The 2500-nt window shown below is 40.6% G+C and overlaps 1 protein-coding gene across 1 annotated transcript in view; it reads left to right on the forward strand.

Annotated features, from left to right (window-relative positions):
• LOC138024010 (uncharacterized) overlaps positions 1 to 2500 on the forward strand; it is a 3467-nt gene that overhangs the window by 705 nt on the left and 262 nt on the right. The window contains exon 1 of the mRNA XM_068871102.1: positions 1 to 2500. This exon is cut by the window's left edge and continues 705 nt beyond it; it is cut by the window's right edge and continues 262 nt beyond it. Within this exon, the coding sequence (XP_068727203.1) occupies positions 1 to 1111 (1111 nt within the window). The 3' untranslated portion in view covers positions 1112 to 2500.

Genomic DNA, 2500 nt, shown 5'->3' on the forward strand with positions numbered 1-2500 from the left:
TTGTAATATCATCTCTATCTTCTTTTTATATATTTGGGTTTTTCCACTTGCGCTACTTCTTTTCCGTCCATATCAATTGTCGGGAGTGAAGAAAAAACTCTTTTTATGTTGCATGTTTATGTATTTCTTGGACTCACTGTACCGAGTGACTTTACAAGCTCTGGGATCCAGTAAATCGTTCCCGCTCTTCGACAACGAACAAGTCATCCCTGCTAACATTCTCTTTCTCATGAGTATTGTTGGCCACAACTACTTGTTAGCAAATCATCTCTGCCTTCATTCAAAGCGACAAAAACACGCTGCTTTCATGCTTTTTTCAGCCATTTATTGTTTACCTTTTATACCAGCTATTATATTTCCTTTATTTCTGTATCCTGCGTATAACAAACAAAACGAAAAAGGCAAATTAATCATCGCTCTATTTTCTCCGCTCATTGGGGTGGTCTTCAAGACAACATCTCGTATTTGTGTTCAGAGACTTTGGAGAATAACACACCCAGCTTATTCTTACGTTATGATGGCGCCATTGTACAGTGGATCAGCGATCATATTCCGGGTTATGCAGGTGGATCTCGGCAACTTAAAAGCCATTGCCTATCTTGGAATAATTCACGGCGTTGCCGAAGTCATAGAACGAAGCATAGTTGTTGTCATCGATCACATATGCCAACAAATCTTGAAACGAGCTTCAGCTCCTTGGGGGCGTTACCGAACTCCGCGTACCGAGAGAATAACAGCGGATATCGCTATTATGAGCATGCTCTATGAGTCCGCCGCAATTGTCTCCATCAATGGATTCTTTCATTTGTACCAAATCATTTATGTGAAGAACATAACCCACTGGGCAGTTTTGCTATCCTTTACCAAGTTGACTGCAGTTCCATTAGTGATCGAGTGGCTTTTCGCAAGTATGTCCTTGGCGATTGAAACGCGATACCAGAATTTGGCAGTCATGGCAGTTTGGAGAAAGGACTGGAGAAGACATATTCTAATTGCTGTGGTGAACGTTTTACCATTGGCTGCTTGGACGAGTTCAAACCTTTTCAGAGTTGTCCAGGCACGATTTAAGGATTCTTTGGTTCAACTTCCTTGCAAAATGCCATTTTCTTAAATAATAAGCCGCGCTAAGTGAACAGAGATGATTATTTATCGATGATGACTGGAGCTTACTTCGAAAAATACAAGTGTTACTAACAGGAGCTCAACATATGACCTTGCGAAATTAGCTCGGATACCCATCCAGTCCTGTGATAGTACTGCTATTCCCGCAGCACTTCAGTCCAGGCAGGGCGCAGCATGATGTGCTGAGTCTTAACAACTGTCTTGTATCTTTGTGAGAAACTCATTCAAGAAGTGAAGTGAAAACTGAGTTAAGTTACGGAAGCATTTTATCGTCAACAATTATTACAATTTTACGTCAATAAAAGAAGGCACTTCTTTGATCTCATGCTATCCCTTCTTTTCTGTAATATTGCGACCGTGTTCGTCCGGAAACTGAAACCTCACCACAAACAAATGCTACTGGAAGGGTTGAAATTTTTTTCATAGCTGACGTGCTCTGTGAACTGTTGCCATGGTAACGTGTCAAGCCTTGGAGGATGCTTTGTCCCAACCTCGTCTTCAGGGTCTCTCTTCTTCCCTTTCTTAAGGCATGTCTCAGACGATTGGCCAGAACCTCGCGAAATGAAAAACTGTTTCTACCAAACGAATCGCAGCTGAAGCACCAGATAAGAAACAGTGCGTTCTTACAAAAGCCCTTCAGTAGCCTTAATGTACCTGGATTCTTAAATGGGGCAATGATTTTTAATATCAGATTAGTGAACTATGAATTACTCTTGACTCTCCCAAAGAGATTATATCTGTGTCCTGAACAGATAAAAATGACATTTAATTAAGGCATTATTAAAGAGAGAAGAAAGCTACGTGACCTGTTCCTACAATAACTTTTCAACCGCGCATTGCAGTCAATCATTCCGGACGGATTCGTATAGAGTACGACCAAGCAATATAAGGAGTAGCGAATTTAATGTTTACTATATGTCATTTGAGCGCCCCATTTTCAGTTTTCTATCGCAAAAAGAAAACACTTCCAGCTAGTCACGTGACAAGAATTACGCAACCTTAACACGACTAAAATGTTAACGCCGTCGAGATATATTTTGGTCCGTCAAGTTTAAAAGAGTTGCAGCAAATCGTTGGAATTTTATGACGGTTTTTCCATTTTACGCCAATTTTTATTCAATGTAAATGAAATTAAAGTGACAACCATGAAAGCTCTTATATTGGTCATGCAATGTCCTGGCAAGTCAATGGCTGCTGTGTTTACTTCCAAAGGTCAATTTGACTTGCTGCATCCAACATGCTCTGTCATGTTTAGGCCAATCACAATGAAGGAAATCTCTGCTGTCAATCAGAACAAAGGGACTTCTCTTTCTGTTTCTTGTCCTCAGTCATTTCCAACTGATGATCTAAAATTCCCACTCACCCACCCCTTGTCTTG

This window comes from Montipora capricornis, chromosome 11 (genome assembly GCF_036669925.1).
Source record: "Montipora capricornis isolate CH-2021 chromosome 11, ASM3666992v2, whole genome shotgun sequence".
Taxonomy (NCBI): domain Eukaryota; kingdom Metazoa; phylum Cnidaria; class Anthozoa; order Scleractinia; family Acroporidae; genus Montipora; species Montipora capricornis.